The sequence below is a fragment of the Schistocerca americana genome, chromosome 2, assembly GCF_021461395.2.
Source record: "Schistocerca americana isolate TAMUIC-IGC-003095 chromosome 2, iqSchAmer2.1, whole genome shotgun sequence".
NCBI lineage: Eukaryota > Metazoa > Arthropoda > Insecta > Orthoptera > Acrididae > Schistocerca > Schistocerca americana.
The window spans coordinates 892,274,905-892,295,186 of NC_060120.1; the positions used below are offsets into that span (position 1 = coordinate 892,274,905).

General features: G+C 37.3%; 1 protein-coding gene across 2 annotated transcripts in view; it reads left to right on the forward strand.

The window, feature by feature from the left end:
- The window catches only part of LOC124595841 (glutathione S-transferase-like), a 76,009-nt gene extending 59,435 nt beyond the window's left edge, over positions 1 to 16,574 (forward strand). For both annotated transcript variants that reach the window (XM_047134740.1, XM_047134741.1), the window contains exons 4-5: positions 2,329 to 2,471; positions 16,223 to 16,574. In XM_047134740.1, coding sequence (XP_046990696.1) covers positions 2,329 to 2,471; positions 16,223 to 16,390 — 311 coding nt within the window. In that variant the 3' untranslated portion in view covers positions 16,391 to 16,574. The remainder of the gene's footprint in view (positions 1 to 2,328; positions 2,472 to 16,222) is intronic.
- The last annotated feature ends 3,708 nt before the right edge of the window (positions 16,575 to 20,282 follow it).

Below are 20,282 nucleotides of genomic sequence, written 5' to 3' on the forward strand. Positions count from 1 at the left end.
ATTATAAGAGGCAGTCAAATGAAACTGATACAAATGGGGGAAAAAAGGATGTAAACTGTTAACTACCTCTGGAATAATCATTGTAGCTGTTAAAACATTTATCCCACTGTGAGATGGTCAATGCCTTCATGGAAAAATGTTTGCAGTTGCCTGCAGAACCATGATTGTACCAGGCATGCATCTCTTTGTCTGATGCATATTGATGGCCATGAATGCCTCTCATTAGGGTTCCAGAAATATGGAAATCACATGGGGAAAGATCAGGATTGTATGGAGGCTTTGTAAGAGTTTTCCAGCAGAACTTTTGCACTGTAGGCAAATTAACAGGCACGGCAGCTCCAGGAAAGCATAATGACTTTTTCTTGTTAACTGCTAGGGCCCACTGGTCACAGATTTTCTGGAACACAGAACCCAAATTACTGCACAGCACTGTGTGGGAACTTTGTGAAAATTGTTGCATTGTAGTGCATCATCAAATCCAAACACCCAGGAAAGTTGACAATAGCATCATCATTCTACCTGCATACATTTTATTTATTTAGCCTGAGAATTTATGACAGTACATTGTACTCTGGACCATTTTTTAATCATGGCATATATTTCTTGAAATTTTTTATGCCCATCGCTTTAGAAAAAGGTAATATTGGAAAATATTTTATTACTCTATACATTTCACAAAAACAGTTGACTGACAAACTATTGCTGCAGTTTTGTTTTTCTGGATACTCCCTTACTGTGTAGATGCAGTGCTTGATCAAGTAATTCTTCTCCGTTGATTTGAAATTCTGTCTGTTCATTATTATTGCATGTTGGTATGCATTATACAGTTTGATCCCAGGATGGAATTAACCATTCTGTAATAGGATTGTATTGTCTGTTGTACGTGTACATCATTTGTGTCTCGTATGGTAGATTTAATGATTGTCACCCCAAGTCATATATTACACACCTGTGACACTCTTTCACCTATTTTCTGATAATACAAAATGAGCTGCCCTTCTTCAGACTTTCTTGATGTTGTTCTTCAATCCGATCTGGTAGATCCCATACCACACAGCAATACTCTAGCAGAGGACAGCCAAGTATAATGTAGGCAGTTCCTTTAGTAGACCTGTTCAAGTGTTCTGCCAATCAAACATAGTTTTTGATTTGTCTTCCCCACAATGTTCTCTCTGATTATTCCAGTTTAAGTTTCTTGTAATTATAATTCCTAGATATTTAGCTGCATTTGCAGTCTTTAGATTTATGTGATTTATTATGTAACCAAAATTTACCAGAGTCCTTTCAGTACTTATATTGATGACCTTAGGATAATTAGGGCCACTTTTTGATGCATGGATATGTCTTGTCTAAATAATTTTGCAATCAGTTTTAAACTTATGATGATTTTACTAGATGGTAAACGACAGAATCATCTGAAAACAATCTAATATGGCTGCTCAGATTGTCTCCTAAATCATTTATATAGATCAGAAATACCAAGAGCTTATAACACTTCCTTGTGGAGTGCCAGATATCATTTCTGCTTTACTTGATGACTTGTTATCAGTTACTACGAACTGTGAAATTCCTGACAGGAAATTGTGGATCTAGTCACATAACTGAGGTGATACTCCTTAGGTTCGCAATTTGATTAGAAGCCATTTAAGAGAAAAGATATCGAAAGCCTTTTGGAAATCGAGAAACATGGAATCAATTTGAGAACCCCTGTCAACAACACCCTTTACTTCGTGTGAGTAAAGAGCTAGTCGTATTTCACACGAACAATATTATCTGAATCCATTCTGTCTATTTGTCAATAGGCTATTTCCTTTGAAGTAAATCTTTATGTCTGAACACAGGATATGTTCCTAATTTATGCACACACTATATTTACATGATGTGTGTGACTAGATTTAGATGGAAATCAGGGGGGAAATTTACAGTTATTAGTAGGCGACCAGTGATAGAAAGTGGAGTTAGGTCCAGCTCACTGTGTTAGAACTCTGCAAGTGTTTATTTAAAGATTTTTATTTTTGTTCCTCACAGCTCAACTTATAAAAAGAAACATAGTCAATCCTTTAAGCTGTATTTGTTTCTGTGTACTACATTAGTATTAGGTTGTTAGCACTTCCTGGACAATAATAGTACTGAATTTTTATCGAGTTTTTAATACATCATGTATCTGAATAAAATTACTTAAAAATATAACTTCTGGGACTAATTACATGCATTTAAAAAAAATCGTAATTTCACTGGCAGTAATAAATATTGAGTTACGTGTTTACAAATCTGTGTTTTCACATTTATGTTCTAAATAACAAACTTATTTTTCCTATTTTGATGCAGAGTTAAGTGACTATTACTGGGAACCTGATGAAGCTATTAAGCAGAAGAAGAAAGAAACTGTGTTTAATGAAACACTACCCTTCTATCTTGAAAGGCTTAATGAACAGGTGAAGGAAAATGGAGGATATCTTGCAGCAGGCAAGGTAAGTAACATTACGTGCTCTACAGAGAGAGTAACAATTCTAGCCAAGTGACAAACCCAAGGTTGTGGTAAAGCTAAATACTAAAAACAAATCTGCTCTCTTAGAAATCCTAGCCCTGCAGTACCATGGAGGAGTACCTGCAGAATTAAGAAAGTGGGAATAATTCTATAAATAGTCAGTTTTAAATCAGCCCTTAACATTTCCTGAATAGTGGAGTTTGGGATATGCACTCTCAAGGAAAGGTATTATCTCTGGTTTAGGGCACAGTATGGTACACTATTTTAGCAGCTCAGATGTAATAAATACAAAATATATTATTCAGTTCACAGGGAAATTCCATCTTGTATGTGATATTACTCAAGTATCATCCATGATTATTGTTGCCTACTCATTTGTTAAGTGTTTAATGACTTTCTGCACTATAGTGCAGTATTAAAAATGTCTATTACTATGAAACTGATGAAGCTGAGAAAGAGACCCACATGGTTATTGGTTATTTTAAACTGAATGTGGTCCATTGGAATACACAAGAGATTCCAGAAACGTACTCCAAAGAAAAAACATAGTGGAAAAACTTCTAAGGAGTACCGTCCACAACACACCTACACTTTAATATGAACTTTCTCACCTGTCCATTCCACTGATGATATTTATTTGTAAATCACTGGAAATCAACAATAATGGCTTATGATTGGAACAACTGATAAAATATTTCTATCTACCTGCTCACACCCCGGAGAGAAAGAAATAAATTCACAATTGATGGTATTCATGACATGGTTGTCTCTTTGTTGTATTCTGTTCTTTTTTATATATAATCATACAGTTGACTATGTTTGTTTTCATGCAGAATTCATATAAAACTGTGGAAGCTATTGTTGTTTTGTTGTAATTTCTAAATACCATGTTGGATCTTCATAATACATTAATGGTGCTGAAAACTATTTATGTATTTCTCATATTTCATCTATAAATAGCAAACCTGGCAATATGTACCATTGCTAAATATGTGTGAGAATTGGATACATGTTCAAATCTCCTTCTCTTCCCCCTCTGCGTCCATATCCCCTGCTCCTTGCCCACAACCTCCCTCTCCCCTCGCCATCTCCCTCTGTCTGTCCATCACAATCTTCCCCCCTCTCCCCCTCACCGCACCTTCTCTCTCTCTCTCTCTCTCTCTCTCTCTCTCTCTCTCTCTCTCTCTCTCTCTCTCTCTACCCATCTCCTCCTTCCCCCTCTCAATGCTCATTCCCCCCTCCCCCCTCTTTACCCATATCCTCATCCTCATCCTCCTCCTCCTCCCTCTGTCTGTACATCACCATCTCTACCCACTCCCATGTGTCTGTCCACCACATCTTCCTCTTGCTCTCTGTCCACATCCTCCTTACCCCACTCTGTGTCCATTTCCTTCTCTCCCCCCCTTTCTCTGACATTGAGCCTTGTTCATTGTTATAGGAAACAAAACTTTGATTGGGAATTGAAGTCACTCAAATTGAATGGGTAGATCGATTGGGATCATTGAACGTTGGTAGATGCCTCTCCAGTTGCTGGATCAGTGAGAATGATAGCTTCAGTGACAGTAGTTTGCACAGATTTAATCAGTGAATGCATAGGATTACAAAGTGTCAGATAATTCAGATTATGTTACAGTATTCTAATCATAAGCCAATAAGCCATAAATACAGATTTCGTGTGTTCTGTGAAAACTGACTGTGAGGAAGAGAACAAAACATCACAGTGTTGTGTATACAATTTTTGTTTAAAATTATATGCAAGGTAAAAGGATATATATGGCAGAAACAATTTGTCTACTGATTTAAATGCCGTGCTAACACAGTTAAAACTGTCTGCAAGAAATGTTTATTATTTTTGATAGCAATGTCAAATGATGTCTTGTCTTTGTATAGTATTACAGAACTGCAGGTAACAGTTTTCTACGTGTATTTGGTAAGTCATAATCTGTATAAATAATTTCTCAGAAGTCCAGTTAATTAAAAATGTAATATAATTTTAAATGTAATATGACTGCAAGGTACAGTCCAGTAACTTTGTAGTGAATAGGGGGCCTATATTCCATCAAGTGATGGTAATAGCTTACGTGGTTTTTATTTTATTCATTTATTTATTTTTTTAATATGACTAACATACAAAATCCAGGTTTCTGACCTCACCAGCCCCCTGGATCACTTTTGAGTATCCCAAAACTGCAAAATTTTTCCACTTTTTCAGTTTTTCCTACTTTGAACAAGAAGGAAGACGTTTCTGTCAATGATGTTTTTAAACTAGATTTAATTTGCTACAATTTGAGACCAAAATTGACTCAGAAGACCTAATAGTTTCTGATATAAGAGCTTTTCAAAATGTGCCAAATTTTCCAAACTTGAAAATTTTAAGCTAATTTTCATGTTTCGTCATAGTCATTTGTCTAAGACAGTCAATAACCTGTGTGAAATGATTGAGTGAAGTAAAAATATATCCAATTTGATACTTTGAAAGCAGAGAATACATAGATATAGGAATAATAACACATAGTGAGAGATAGAAACCTACTGATGGTTTCTGCGAACTTAATATTATAAGTGAATTGATGAAAGAAGCAGAAGTATAAATTACATCATTGTGAATTACTAGAGATGAATCTGATAAAAAGAGACTGTGTGACTGATTTTTGAAGTACCCTCCATTCCATAAAATGGGGTTGATAATGTTCTTAAGCAATGGAGATATAGGAGAGAAAAGTGTCAAAAGATAATAGGAAGTGGCAAAAGATAATAGGAAAAAAAAAGCGCTTTGAAGGTTTTGGTGGAAAACTTCCAAAACGTCAAATTTGGGTCTAAAATCAAAGTCTCTCTCTTTTCTCTTCCACGTGTACTGTTAGTGTTGACAGTAGACAAGTGACCTCTGACCCACTCACCCTGTTCCACAGGGTATGCATTTTGAAAAAGTCGGATGAAGAACTGGAGAACTTCTACATGTATGAACTGTAACCATTCTTGATGTTTGTACTCACTCAAGAGGGGATGAGGAAGGGCAATAAATCCTCTTATCCTTGAGGAAACAACCACTCCCATTGTTTCCCAAGGAAATTTTTTATCTACTAATAAAAACAAATTAAGGTTCATTCAACTGCTGAAGGTGAAATTTGAAGCCAAACACATTGAGGTTATTCAGGCTGAAGAAGGTGCTGACACATTAATCATCACGACCACTATCAGAAAGGACTCTTAATTTTCATGTCATGCTTATTGCAGGAGTGGATGAAGACTTGTAAGTCATTCTCACTGATCTTGGTGGTCCACACAAGGTACTATATATATTCAGAAGTGTGGAAGAGGCGAAATGCCAGATGCCTTCTACTTAACCACCCCAACATTCAGTCACCTCATGCCTTCAGTGACTGTGTTTTCATTGCATGCTTCTCTGGCCAGGGGAAACTGTAGTTGTTTCACATACTAAAGAAACATGTAGACCTTAAAGAGACAGCTGCAGTTTTTTTCTAATCCAGCTGTGACAACTGCTGAAGTAGCTGGATCAGAGGAGAAACTCCTCATTGAGCTGTGCAATGGGGAAAGGTCCAGTCAAATCCTCAACAATCTGTGCTACCTGCTCTTCACACGGGCTGCTTACAAGACCAGTTTTGACATGGTGAGACTTCCTCCCATGCAAGATGCTACAGAGCTACATTCGTTTCGCACATAACACCAGGAGCAGCAGTGACTGGGTTACAAAAACAAACTGCTCGAAATGGGATGAGTTGCTACAGTCCAAAGCCTTTTGACAAAGATGGTGTCGAGGGGAAAAAGCCCCCTCAAACCTGCTAAATGTGATTTCCTGCAGAAATGCTTGCAGCTATAGGAAAGCCTGCAGTAGACAACCTGCAAAAAGCAGCCAGAAATTATGGTAGACATAAATTTCAAAACCCAAGACTTGGACAAGTTCAATGAAGATGCTGAGATGTATAGGCTGCTCAGACAAGTCGAGGAAAAATATCAGGTATTGATATCATTATTTCTATCAATTAATACTTACCAACATGTGGGTTGCCTTTGTATTAGGACTTTTTGATAAGGTTATACCTTGAGATAATCAACAAATACATATTTACATTCCATTTACGGACATTCAGGACAATGAAAATGGCACTGAACAAGGCAGATTATCAGATTTGCTTAGCCCTGGTCCTTTGAAGAGGAGGAAACACCTTTAATTCACATTTTGTGTACACTATCATTCACATCATTTACACTTTTTGCATTCACCTCATGTAAATGTTTGTTAAATAAACTTTTTATGTACACTTTTTTTCTACAATTTCAGTCACCTTGTTGTGAACAGTGACCTCCCACCAAACATCAGCTTCTCCAAATGCCAATCAAAATGTTAAATTGAATAATTATTTACTTTGCTGAAACATTTCGGACAGGTTATTGAAGATAGAAAGACTACAGCATGTGATGATACATGAAAATTAGCTTAAAATTTCCAAGTTTGGAAAATCTGCCAGACTTTGAAAAATTGTATCTCAGATAATATAAGCTCTTCCAAGCCCATTTTAATCTCAAATTGCAACAAATTCAGCCTAGTTTAAAAATGTATAGAATGATTTTTGTTGCTTCTTCATGGTCAAAATGGCAAAAAAGGTGCAAAACTTGAATTTTGCATCTGTCACACTCCACACTAGAAAGAAAAAAGAAACCTACCACCACCATTTGATGCAACAGTGTACTAGGTTACTGGAATAATGTTTTTTGAAGAGCTTTGTATTCAGGACTTTTATTACTAAGTGTCAGGTAGTTTCTCAACAAATTGGAAGCTCATGTGAAATGATATGTTCCACAACAGTTCAGTATTGTGTGTGTTGTGTGAAAGTTTTATTCAGTCTGGTATTATCTTAGTGAGCACCATAGTTTCCTTACATTATAGTTGCCTTACTGTACATCATCTTCCCATTAATTTTGGAAAATAATGTCATTAGTGTATATTTTGTGCTTCTATTTCTCATAAAACCAAACTGCTCCTCAGTCAAGTCCACTTCCATTATCTTTTTCAGTCTTTTTGTCTTGCACCTTAACTTAACTGTGGTGGCATGTTCAATTAGGCTAATTATCCTGTGTTCAAGACATTCTTTTATTTCCTGTTTCTCTGGTATTAGCATCATTAGTACTGTCAAAAAGTTCTCTGACCATTCACAACTGTCATGTATTTTGTTGCATAGCCTCAGTATTTCTCTTATTGCTTCTTGGTTCAAATTAAGTATTTCTCCTGATCTCACATCTGTACTTGTTGCCTTCCTATTTTTCATTTAAACTGCACTAGCTAGTGGTTCTTTCTTAACATCATCCACATCATTCAAGGATTCGAACTGTAGATTTGTTGGTTTGTGATCTGTGTCATATTGCAATTTTAAATACTCTTCCCATGTCTGGAGGACTTTCTTATGACATTTGTACATTACATTTTTGTCTTTCAATAGTAGCGTCTAAAAAAGTTTGGATTTCAAGCTCAAGCCTACTCTTTACTCACTTCAACAGTAAATAATGTCTTCCCTTTCTCCCCATTTAATGAGTTGTACTACAATTCTCTTTTAGCCACTTTTTTCTAGCTTGTTCTGAGCATTTTTTATCTTTATTGTTCTTGAGTTTGAATTTTCTTTTCTTCTTCTTCTTCTTCTTCTAGGTAGTCATTTCTTGTGCAACCCAAGATTTTTTTTTTCACATGTCATATACATTTATGTTCTCTTTTAATGGTGCCTTCTATTGGCATACTTCAATACTCATTGACGTTATGAGGTAGTTATTTGTCTTTAAGTGTACCAATAAGTCCAAGTGATAGTGGTGGTGATATACACTGCCTGACAGAAAAGTGAAGCACCCAGAAAGAGAGGAGGAAACAAAGTGAAACTTCACAGGTTGAGAGGGTATGTGATGTTATTGTAGTAATTACAAAATCAAGTAAATTTCCCAAGAACTTGCAGTATGAACCCACTTATGAGAATGGCATTGCACACCCTGTACCTGTATGCATGCACTGATTTAATTGGGAAGAATGTCATAAAGCCATTGTATTCCCTTCTGGGCCAAGCTGGCCTACAACTGTTGTAACTGGCCCATGCTATCCTGCATACTGGCACTAGGATGCATTTGACATATGAGCTGGTCCTGCAACTGTGCTACCACGAACAGATCTGGGGATTTTGCTGGCCACAGAATAATCTCCATATCAGACAGGCAGTTCATAAAGACATGTGGTACGTGTCAACAAGGATTGTCCTGTTGAAAAATGGCACCATGTTACTGTCAGATGTGAGGCAACAGATGAGGACACAGAATGTCTGTGGTGTACCACTGTGTCGTCAGAGTACCCTCAGGCACTACCAGCCATGACGTGAAGTCATACCCAATGGTGCAGGATGACATAGTGCATTGCAGGGAGTCTATTACTTGTACTCGGATGGCAGCACAGATGTGAAGAGGTTATGCAATGCATGGTGCACAATATTTCAATCCTCCTGTGTGGTGGTCAGATGTGGCCAATGGAACCTTGACAGTGTGAATGCCTGCCCTCAACTTCTCATTCTGTCTAACACTGGCTCACTGTCATATCCAAGTGCCCCACAAGTTTGGATATTGCATGATTCAACCGGTTGGCCAAATGTAAATCCCCCTTTCAGTGTCTGTCAGATGCTGATAATGATGTCTCACATGGGTATGTGGCAGACCAAAGAAATTATACATCATAAACTGATGTCACTTGAAAATAAGAATGACATACTGTCTTGCTCACATTAGGAGTTCAGAAGGGCAAAATCAACACAGACAGCAATTTGTGAATGACTCAGCAGTGTGTTAAATCTAATGTATGATAAACAATTAAAGAATATATGCTTTTAAATTGGAAGAAGCTATTACTGTGGATGATAACAAATATCTTCTCATAAGAACAGATAATGGTGATATCTGAAATTTCTATAAAAAATACTTCAATTAACTCTTTTATTAAAGCAAAATTGATTTCAGTAAGGTATTCTGATCAAAAGTAGAAAAAAATCACTGAAATATAGCCAAGTGAATGCAGTCACTTTGGTGTGTCCCTAGGATTGGCTAATCCTGCTATACATTTATCATCTGAGAGCAAATGTAAATGAAAAGATTGTTTTATTTGTTGGGGATATGATAGTTCTAGTAAATGACGAGAAACTATAGTGTTGTGTAATGTCTTTCATGAAGCAAATCAGTATATGGACACCAGTATATGGACACTGCTTTGCCAGTTCATTTCATGGGACATTATGTTCTATGCACCACTACAGAAACAATTTTGAGTACTTGCTACCCAACATTCTGTAATGGAATAATGATGTAGAGAATTTGTGGCATCACACAGTGCACTTGCAACACAAAACAGTGCCATTACGTAGTGAATGGAGGTAAAAGTAAGGGAATCATACAAACATCCTTTCAAAGTGCTTAATAACTTTCCATAACATATATTTAAATTAGAAAACACTTTTGTTTTTAAAATCAACTCTGACTGATAAAGACAGTTGGGTTTCAGATATAATGCAGGCAAATCCATGCACTACAGACATCATTTTCCAAAATTTATGCGAGGTGATGTATCCTTCATAAATCACAGTTTGAAATTCAGAAGACATGCTGAACTGAGAATGCTCTCTACACTTTTCACGATCATCAAATAACAAATCAACACTGGGATTGGTATGTTCTGTGACCTATCTAGAGCATTTGACCATGTGAATCATAATACTCCCCTAAAAATATTGAGGTTTTATGGAACTGACAGTTTAGCCAATAAATGGATAATGTCACATCAAAATAAAAGCATGCAGAAAGTCGTGGTTAATAATTCAATCAAAGTAAACAATGGAAAATCTTCTGAACGGGGAGAGATCAATTTTTGGGTTCCATAAGGCTCGATCTTGGATCCACTATTGTGTCATATATATAAAGGAACTTCCATCATATATGCAACAAGCAAAATCACTTCTTTTTGCAGATGGCACTAGTATTATAAAAAGCACAATCTTACAGACAGAAATAGAAGAAATAATAATGGAGTCAATTGGTTGTAGGAAAGGCAGATTTCAACAGTGGCAAGGTCATAGGTGTAGGTGATGTTAGTGTAGAGGGAGGTGGCACAGAACAGGAGTGAGTGGGGTGCCAGGTGGTAAAGGAAGAGGAACAGCCCACTAAACATTTCCTGTACTGACACTCCATAGGTCTTGTTCCTTTAGAGTCCACACACAATACCGTAGCTGGTAGATGCATAGGTGGCAGGGAGAGCAGTAGTGATGGGGATTGTGGGAAGGCACTGTAGGGGAAATGCCAACTGTTGGAGAGGAACTGCCATTTGAAACTGAAGCCTACACTCATATTTTTTTGTAAATATTAAGTGGGCCCTCTCCACGCCCACACTTGCATGGTGACCATTCAAAAAATATGTCACCTCCGCTTTGGTTAGTATCTAAAAAGAATTCTGCCGAAAATGCAACAGTTTATTTTAGCCTGGCATGTTATTCATTTGCAACCTTCAGAGAAGCGTCATGAGTGGCAAATTTTGAGTAAAAGCAATGTTTTTTGTCTTGTTACCATGTTAAAATTTGCTTTTTTTTCAAAGCACAGTGGACTTTAAACAGTGTCACTTAATTAACATGTTGTGCAGAAGCAATTGCAAGAGAATTCTGAAACAGTGGTTTATGAAGTTCATTGAGTGAGGAACTGAAGAAAGAATTGAAGAAGCACTTGAAATGAAAACACAAAGGACCTGCTACCACAGAAGAAAATGGATGCAGATAATAAGCTCCATTTGAGGTTACTACTGAAGGCCATTGTCAACCACTGTGTATGTCAATGCCTCGGTGTGAAAGACTATATTAGGCATGGGTTCACAATCTCCTCCTGCAATACCTTTCTGAATGAATGCAAAACAAATGGTGAAAAACATAGAGCTTCCAGATGGAATGCACTCGTGTCACTGGCTAAGACTTATGTGTATTCCGCTATAATAATTACATTTTGGCTATTTTATGTATCGTGCTGGAGTTGAGAAATGTTGTGTAACAGTAATCACCAGTGTGAAGGAAGCTTTCTTTGGGGATTCATGCTTAAAAGCAAACTGAAGTATTAAGAGAAATTGGTGATGTATGTATCTATTAAAAACAAAAAGTGAATGCTATTCACTTGAATGCATCCATAATCCCATCACACAGATGTTAGTCCATACAATGAGAAGGCAGCTTGGATACACATCAGTGAAACTATCTTCTGCGCCTCATTATTAAAGTAATTTGTGAAAATAGTTTTCGTTCAGCTAACAACCAGTTCTGTATGTATTTTCTTACTTAAAATGCATGCAACATATTTCAGAAAAATGATATAGATAAAAGTATTTAACTGGATAGATAAAAAATCTATTTACCAAGCGGCAGCAGAACACACACGTAAAAGACTGTTGAGATTAGCAAGCTTTCGAAGCCAGTGGCTCCTTCTTCAGGCAGAAGGGTTGAAGGGGAAGGAAGTAGGGTAAAGGAAACAGACTTGAGAGTTCTAGGAAAAGGAGTAGATTTTGGGAAAGTCACCCAGAACTGCAGGTCATGGGAGACGTACCGTACGGGGTGAGAGGGAAAGACTGATTGTTGGGGACTGCATTGGATGAGATTTGGATACCTGAGAGCTTAAAGATGGGGCGTGCACAAGTTAATTAGAGTGAGAAGCTAAGTGCAATGAACATAACAGAGGTGGGAGGGGGTGGTGAAAAATAGGCAGGAAAGACGATGAAAGATGTAGGAAATTAAAATGGTGTGAAGCAAAGAGTAGTTACAGTGAAGAAAAGCTGAGACAGAAGAAACCAATGTAAATTAAGGCCAGGATAGGACCACCTGAAATTTGATTGGTTCTCTTCCCAATCCCAATCCCATTCCACTTCTCTTGATCTTGATCTTGTCCTCACCGAAGGCCAGCTACACATTTCTGCCCACATTAAACCTACCAACAAACAACAGTACTTACATCCCATCCTTTCCATGTCAAATGTTCCCTCCCATACAGCCTTGGCATCTGAGGCAAATGTATTTGTTCGGATGCAGACTCTTTACAGCAACACACCACCATTCTCACCTCAGCCTTCATTGCACATAATTATCCCACCAGCCTAGTTAAAAAGCAGATTTCCAGGCCATCACATCCAATCCTGGTACTGCTGATAACTCCACAAAACAGCTTTGGAGCACGCCATTGGTGACTTAGTATTATCCTGGTCTGGAATGTGTTAATCAGCTACTTTGACAGGGCCATGATTTCCTAAAATTATGCCCTGAAATGAGATCCATTCTGTCTGAGATTTTGCCCACCACATCTAGAATAGCGTCTTGTCGCCCTCCCAATTTCCGCAATATTCTTATCAGACCCTATGCTCCCTCTGCACTCATCTCCCTTCCCTACAGCTCCTATCCATGTTACCATACCCACTGCAATACTTGCCCCATGCACCCTCCTACCACCATCTATAATAGCCCTTTAACTGGCAAAACATATACTATCAAAGGGAGAGGCACCTGCAAAACGACATGTCATATACCAGCTGTTATGTAAACACTGATCAGCCTTCTACATTGGCATAGCTACCACCAAATTATCAATTAGAATGAATGGGCATAGGCAGAGGATGTATACTGGCAATTTGCAATATCCTGTTGCAGAGCATGCTCTACGACATGACACATGTGACCTCGGTGGCTGTTTCACCACACACGCCATCTTGATTCTTCCCCCAGACAACAGTTTCTTAGAACTCCACTGGTGGGAACTAGCACAACAACATGTCCATGGTTCTTTCCACCCACCTGACCTTAATCTACATTAGTTTCTTCCGTCTCAGCATGTCCTCACTGTAACTACTCTTTGCTTCACTTCGTTTTAATTTCATACGCCTTTCATTGTCTTTTCCATTTATTTTTCACCACCCCCTCACACCTCTGTTATGCACTTAGCTTCTCACTCATATTAACTTGTGTATGATGTTTCAGTAGTAATCTCTGTCTTGCATATTACCTTGTTTTCTACCTTTAAGCTCTCAGGTTTTCAAATCTTATCTGATGCAGTCCCCAACAATCAATCTTTCCTTCTCATCCCATATGGTAAGTCTCCCATGACCTGCGGTTTTGGGTGATTTTCCCAAAATCTACCCCTTTTCCTATACCTCTCCACCCTTTTCCTTCACCTTTCTTCTTTCCCCTTCAACCGACCTGCCTGAAGAAGGAGCCACTGGCTCCAAAAGCTTGCTAATCACAACGATATTTTATGTGTTTGCTCTGCCGCCACTCAGTGAGTAGATTTGTTATCTATCCAGTTAAATAATTTTATCAATAATTGATTGTTTTCATTGTGATATAGGTATAAGTGTAATACATGAGGATGCAGAACTGTGTGTTTGTGTCAGATTCATCTTTCATGCTGAAATTAAGCAGTAAGGCACTTACATGTAAAAATCCTAGCAGTTGATTCAATGATAGATCTTTCAAGAACCTTACACATGACCATACTTAATCTCACTAGATTTTCCAGGGATAATGTAAAGATTTTCGGATTGTCTTTATACATTTTAAAGTAGTGTGATAAGTTGCTATGACACATTTCTGTACTTCACATTATTCATATTCATAATACTGATTCTCTTAAAATTCATATTAAAAGAACAACCATTATGCTGCTGTATGTTTCAACTTCCAGAAGTGTTACTTTCAGTGAACCCCAGTTGTATTTTTTAATAGTTTACCCTATTTTCCCCAACCCTAAAACTTTTCTTATGTCTTCGATTGCCTATTAGTACTTTTGTTAGTAATTGTGCATGAATCATAGAATATGATGCTAGTGCCAGCTAAATACATACAGTGGAAGTCTATCGTCTTCAATGTTCAGTAGTAAGTGGCAAATTTTGTAGAAGTAATGCTGCTAAGTTCAATTTATTCATGCCAATTGTAGCTCATATAGACATTTCATTACTCAAAAAATTTAACTTAGTTCTAGCTAAGTACAGTGCCTACAAAGATGCATGCCTATTGTCAGTTTTATATATCATTCCAACTGCAGCTCATATAGACTTTCCATTGCTCAAAAAATTTAACTTAGTTCTAGCTAAGTACAAGCAAAGATGTATGCCCATTGTCTGTTAATACGAGGGGTGTTTGAAAAGTCCGTGCAAAAATAAAAACTACTTACATGTTTGGGGTAAACCTTTTTTATTTTTCAATATAGTCTCCTTTTAGACTTATATGCTTCATCCAATGCTGTTCTAATTTTTTGATCCCTTCCGAATAATAGGAATTGTCTAATTCTGGAAAATAGCTATTAGTTGCTGCAATCACCTCCTAGTTTGAATAAAATCTTTGTCCTGCCAGCCATTTCTTCAAATTGGGGACGGGGACCATATAGTAGTCCAAGGGAGCCAAATCTGGAGAATAGGGGAGATGTGAAACGAGTTGGAGTCCTATTTCCATTAATTTTGCAACCACAATTGCTGAGGTGTGTGCTGGTGCATTTTCATGATGGAAAAGGACTTTGTTGTGGTCCAATTGCCGGCATTTTTCTTGCAGCTCGGTTTTCAGATGGTCCAGTAATGATGAATAATATGTACCTCTAATAGTTTTACCCTTTTCCAGATAGTCAATGAGGATTATCCCTTGCAAATCCCAAAAGACAGTCACCATAACCTTTCCAGCCGAAGGAACGGTCTTCAACTTTTTTGGTGCAGATTCTCCCTTGGTAGCCCATTGTTTGGATTGTTGTTTGGTCTCAGGAGTGTAGTAATGTATCCATGTTTCATCCACAGTGATGAAACGACGCTTAAAGTCCTGCGGATTCTTCCTGAACAGCTGCAAACGATCATTGCAACACTTCACACGATTCCGTTTTTGGTCAAGTGTGAGCAATCGCGGAACCCATCTTGCGGATAGCTTTCTCATGTCCAAATGTTTATGCAAAATGTTATGTACCCATTCATTCGAGACACCCACGGCACTAGCAATCTCACGCACATTTACTCTTCTGTCATCCATCACCATATCATGGATTTTATCAATGATTTCTGCAGTCATAACCTCCACAGGGAATCCAGAACATTCAGCATCACTTGTGCCCATATGGCCACTCCAAAAATTTTGAAACCACTTATAAACCGTTCTAACTGAAGGTGCAGAGTCACCGTAATGTTTATCAAGCTTCTCTTTAGTCTCCTGAGGCTTTTTGCCGTTCACAAAGTAATGTTTAATCACCACAAGAAATTCTTTTTCGTCCATTTTTTGACAATCACTCAACTTTCTTGATTCACGTGAATGACAGACCCAAAGAAATAGAAAAATACGGCTGAAACTTGGTGTGTTCTTTCCAAAGATGCTACTAACTAAATATGACGTCGATACGCATTGGTGGTGCCATCTCGCGGATTTTGCATGGATGTTTTAAACACCCCTCATATATACCAAATGCTAGTTGCAAAATAATGGATTATATTTAAATATTTTTAGATGTCAGGTAGCTCTGTATAAATGAAGTTAAAAGGAAATGCAGCTGTTAATTGTTTAAGAAATTTCTGGAATATTGGGACACAGATATTAATATGAAAAGTAAAAACTATAGTATTGATATATTCATTTTACTTCACTTCAATCCTGTTGTAATTAATATGAAATCTGAAATATCACTTAATATGTATTTTCATTTTCTCTTTTGTTTTAGCTGACTTGGGGAGACATTTTCTTTGCTGCACTGTGTGATTACATGAATTGTGTGGCTCAGTTTGATATTACAAAAGAGTATCCAAATCTAGCATCTCTTAAGAAGAAGACAAGTGAACTGCCAGCCATAAAAGAATGGATCAGCAAGAGACCAGTGACAAACCTTTGAGGCCACAATTGTTTCATAATGTTGAAGAAAATATAGAGAATGAATTATATTTTTAAATAATTGAACTTACATTGATTTAAATATGTAATTTTTTCTTGCTGTTTTATAACAGAAAAATAAGCTCCTGCAACAAAGTTGCATGTTTATATTAATTGTGTATCTTTACAATATATGCTAAAAACTGTTTCTCTTGTTTTGTTTCAAAAATATCACTTACATTGTTGTAAAAACAGAGCACAGGTCCCTTGTTCTTACACTCCTGTCCTGTGGGGGGGCTGGTATGCCAAAAACAAAACTCTGGAATATGTGTCTTCTATATTTGGTGTAGTTATATATTGGAAGAACAAGATGCTAGATCTGTAACGGTACAATAAACGAAAGTAAGACACAGAATGGCACATGAAGCACTGACTGATTTATTTTACATTTTGTGCTAGTACTATTTGCATGTAAACTTTTATAACTTGAAAATAAGATTTGGCAAGTCTTTTAGTTTATTATGTGAAAGGGACTGGCATCAGAGGGCTTACAACTGAACTACAATTGAAGTTCATGTTGTTGTTTAAACAAAGTAAGAATATAATTGTTTTACAGAGCTGCTGCTTAATATCCATGCCAGCAGACATTGAGATGGATGCAGAGAATCTGTTGTGATTATTGCAAACGGATAGTACACTTTACTCTCACAGAGGGTGTGTGTGAAGTGTGTCATGGGCAGAGCCACTGACCCAGGTGTTTATCTGCCTGCAGCAATAGGTCTGACCCAGTAGTTCTAACAATCCTTCCAATGCCCATGGATCAAGACTGAGCCTCATCCAGTGCTCTGTTTCCATTCTCCACTCTCCTGTGGATTGGCTTGCATGTAAAAATTTATTCCCTTTTCAGGGGTTTCAGTTCCCAGGCTTGTAGTCAAGGCATTATAATCTAGCTTAGTTACATCTGTGCTGACGGTGATGGTTTCATGGCATTATCACTCAATGTAGATACTAAGTGATGCCTACTGCACTTCAACACTGTGATCTGAGCTCCCACTAACAATATCAATCATAAATTGTCCCTAATGTTTGAAAAATAATGTAACAGTCATAGAGCAAATGTAATAATACTGTTCTCAAATCTGGTAATCATCTTATGAGAGATTCAACTTAACACAAGAAAGAAGAGCTTCATCTCATTTATCATAACAACACTACTATATTTTTCAGTATTTGATGTGAAAATAAGATTGTGAAATTTTACAGCCTGGTGGAAAATGTGGTCTGTATGGATTATGACAGTATGATATAGGTAGTGACTGTTCTTCATGTAAGGCTCATCATGAAGTTGCATTAAATAAATATTTAAAATGTTCATTTATATATGTGTGAATGCTCAATGATGAACAATAAGCTGGACAGGATAGAAATACATAAGATGGGTTAGAAAAATAATGAATCCAATACAAACTATAGATGATTGAAAAATGAGAAATGATGAAATCTATAATAATGTGTAGGAAAAAAGTAATGCAAAAGTAAAGATTAAATGTTGTATGACACCTCTGCTGAGTGACAGGCTAATGAAACAAACATCCCTGAAAAGGAAATTGGCAGTAGTGTGGATTGCAGAAATAAGAAAATAACTACAAAGAATCAGTATCAAAGAAACTGAAATAACAGAAAGAAACATTTAAAAAATAAAATATTGAATCTGGAAGGCTTTCAAAGCAGAAGAAAAAGAAACTGGAATGATATGGGGAGAAGATGAAGGCACAAGAAAAATAGGAAACAAAAACTAAACAGTAGGAACTGAAGTCATTACATGCTCCTAGTTGGTCAAAACAAAAATCGAAGAGACAAATTAAGCAACTGATCATACAGAAATAATCTGAAAATTAACTGAAAAAGTCATGATCTTTCATATAAGAAAGGAAAGTATTGCCCCAAATGTAAAAATTCATGGTTGTTGAGTTTCTCATATTAGAAACCAAATTTATAAGCTTGTAGATCCAAACTCAAATGACATGTGTGTATTACCTGCATACAATGTACACACTACACACACTAAACATACATCATTTCACCTGTCATCAGGAGTATGATAATGTCCACATGCCTCTATTAAATGTTTCTGTACACTGAAGTGACAAAAGTCATGGGAAAATAATATGCACATATGCGAATGGTTGTGGTATCACTTATACAATGTATAAAAGGATAGTGCACTGGTGGAGATGTCATTTGTACTCCAGTCGTTCATGTGAAAAGGTTGATGGTGTGATTATGGCTGCACGATGGGGATTAACAGACGGAGTGCAGATTGGTCATTGGAGGTAGACGCATGGGACATTCCATTTCAGAAATTTTTAAGGAATTAAATATTCTGAGATCCACAGGGTCAAGAATAACAAATTTCAGCCCTTACCTCTCACCATGGGCATCACAGTGGCCAGTGGCCTTCACTTAATAATTGAGAGCAGCGGTGTTTGTGTAGAGTTGTCAGTGCTAACAGACAATCAGCTCTGCATGAAATAGCTGCAGAAATCAATGTGGGACATACAAAGTCAGGACAGTGAAGTGAAACTTGGCATTAATGGGCTATAGCAGCAGATGACCAACACGAATGCCTTTGCTAACAGCCTGATATTGCCTGTAGCACCTCTCCTGGTCTCATGATTGTATTGTTTGATCCATAGTCTACTGGAAGATGGTGGCCTGGTCTGATGAGTCCCAATTTCAGTTGGTGATAGCTGGTGGTAGGGTGGCACAGACCCCACAAAGCCGTGGACCTAACTTGTGAACAAGGTAGTATGCTAGCTGGTGGTGGCTCCATAACAGTGTGGGCTGTGTTTACTTGGAATGGACTGGGTCCTCCGGTCCAACTGAACCAACCATTGACTGTAAATGATTATATTCAGCTACTTGGAGATCATTTGCACCCATTCATGGAGTTCATGTTATTAAACATGTCACCAGGCCACAATTCTTGGCAATTGGTTTGAAGAATATTCTGGACAATTTGAGTGAATGTTTTGGCCACCCAGATCGCTCAACATGAATCCCACTAAATATTTATAGGATTTAATCAAGAGGTCAGTTCATGTGCAAAATCCGGCACCAGCAACACTTTCAAATTTGTGGATGGCTATAAAGGTGGTATGGGTCAGTATTTCTACAGGGGAGAAAGTCTGGCTGGATATTTGATGGCGTCCCAAAACTTTTGTCACCTCAGTGTATGGTACCATTTGTGTGAAAAACTGAGTTAGGATGCCTTCAGATTGAAGGAAACATTTGTCACAGAAAGATGAAAGAAGATTAGCATTTTCCCATTATTATAAATGTTACTATGCAAGTATGTTGTGGCATGACAGAGCTGTTTTATTTTATAATTTTTATCAATATTAACATTTTTACCATCACCTAAATTGTATATTAGCACTCACCAGATGTCTTAGGACATAATAGGCAAAATAAATACAGAAAATGTCCTCACTTGCATCATTCAGTTTGTTTCCTACCACTTCCCTGATTAATAATACCGGGATGAGAAGCTGTATTGCCAGAGCCAGAGGCAACTACAATTACCTAGAGTGAGTACACTTGTTGATGGTATGCTCCAAATGTTATGCTTTTAGCCTGTTTATTCTATAAAAAACTGCATACTTGATTGGATAGTGCCATTTGTCCTTTTGTAATACCATCATGCTGTCTCACTGGACCACACTACATCAGGACAGTTTTCAATGAATAGTAGTTAAGATTTCAGATTATTCAACTTATTTTCATTTTGTACTTCATACTAGTCATGTTAGTAACTTCAATTGTTCAATAAGTGACTATTTCTGCGGTTGTACGTAGGTATTGCTCATAAACTCATCTGCGTATTTCATTTTAGTCAGTTCTCTACAACTGAG